Source organism: Sphaeroforma arctica (assembly GCF_001186125.1).
Source record: "Sphaeroforma arctica JP610 unplaced genomic scaffold supercont1.9364, whole genome shotgun sequence".
Lineage (NCBI taxonomy): Eukaryota > Ichthyosporea > Ichthyophonida > Sphaeroforma > Sphaeroforma arctica.
Window position 1 is genome coordinate 1 of NW_014031194.1, and position 1085 is coordinate 1085.

The 1085-nt window shown below is 40.9% G+C and overlaps 1 protein-coding gene across 1 annotated transcript; it reads left to right on the top strand.

Moving 5' to 3' along the window:
• Positions 1-212: 212 nt before the first annotated feature.
• SARC_16955 (hypothetical protein) lies at positions 213-974 on the top strand (the record flags this gene model as incomplete). Its single annotated transcript, XM_014288941.1, has 2 exons — positions 213-329; positions 879-974. The coding sequence occupies 2 exons, from the start codon at positions 213-215 to the stop codon at positions 972-974; spliced, it is 213 nt and encodes a 70-aa protein (XP_014144416.1).
• Positions 975-1085: the final 111 nt, after the last annotated feature.

The window sequence follows — 1085 nt, forward strand, 5'->3', positions numbered from 1 at the left end:
ATGATATTTTTAGTTGCCCTTTCTTCGGACCGTATGTTCCATGCCGCATTGCCCTCCTTTCTGCCCAAGGATTGTTTGTGGATTAAGTGCTTTCTCTGTGTATATTCTTGTGACGTAAACGTGGATCGAGTTCAACTTAAAGAAGGATACGTATAAATTAATAGGGTACGTATAAACCAATACGTATAAACCAATAGGATACATACAATCTAATGTCCTTGCTTGCTTTCGAACGCCCACAGGACAGTATTGGGAAATCGAGAGGGTCTATTGTCACGGAGATGCTGATGGAGCTCAACACCGATGTCACGGGCGATTTCATTACAGAGGTATTGTCGTAGACCAAACTATATGTATGTGTTTGTATATCACTAAGTATAGATGCACACTCTAACATATGTATGTGTTTATATATTAATAAGTATAGGTGTGCACTCTACGATGTGTATGTGTTTATATATTAATAAGTATAGGAGTATATCAAACCATGTGAAAGTGTTGGCATAGCAACCAGTATATACTTTCAGCGTATATATCCGAAATAGTAGATCTTAGAGGCATCGCGCAATGGGTATCGCGTACAGCGCTATATAAGGATGAAGCAGTTCGGGACTCGTTACTTCCCGCGCATTTTAAATATATATCTATCTACCGGCCAGCGGAGAATATCCCAGTCTGGCCTTACTATATACTCACGGTTACGCCATTGACGGATTAGGTGACTGATTCAAATTGCAGAGTGCTTGTAGTACACTGGTGCATGGCGCATGAAGGCTTTATACTTCTGCCAACCGCACCCCTGCCTTACTCTAATAAATACTTACTGTTGTGACTGTTGCTAAAACCCTAAAAACCCTAAAACTGTTATGACATTGCAGGATTTAGTGACGCTGATCCACAACAAGCCCGAGATCTTCGAGACTTTCACACTGGTTATAGCCACGTCCTTGACCCTCAAGTATGTATCGCCATAGTTTATATCTTTGACATCTTTCATCTTGTTTGTTCGCTTGACATGATTCAAGTTGTAACGCCCATCGTTCAGCTCGTCCAGTGCCTGTATAGTCTCTATGTATCTACGTATA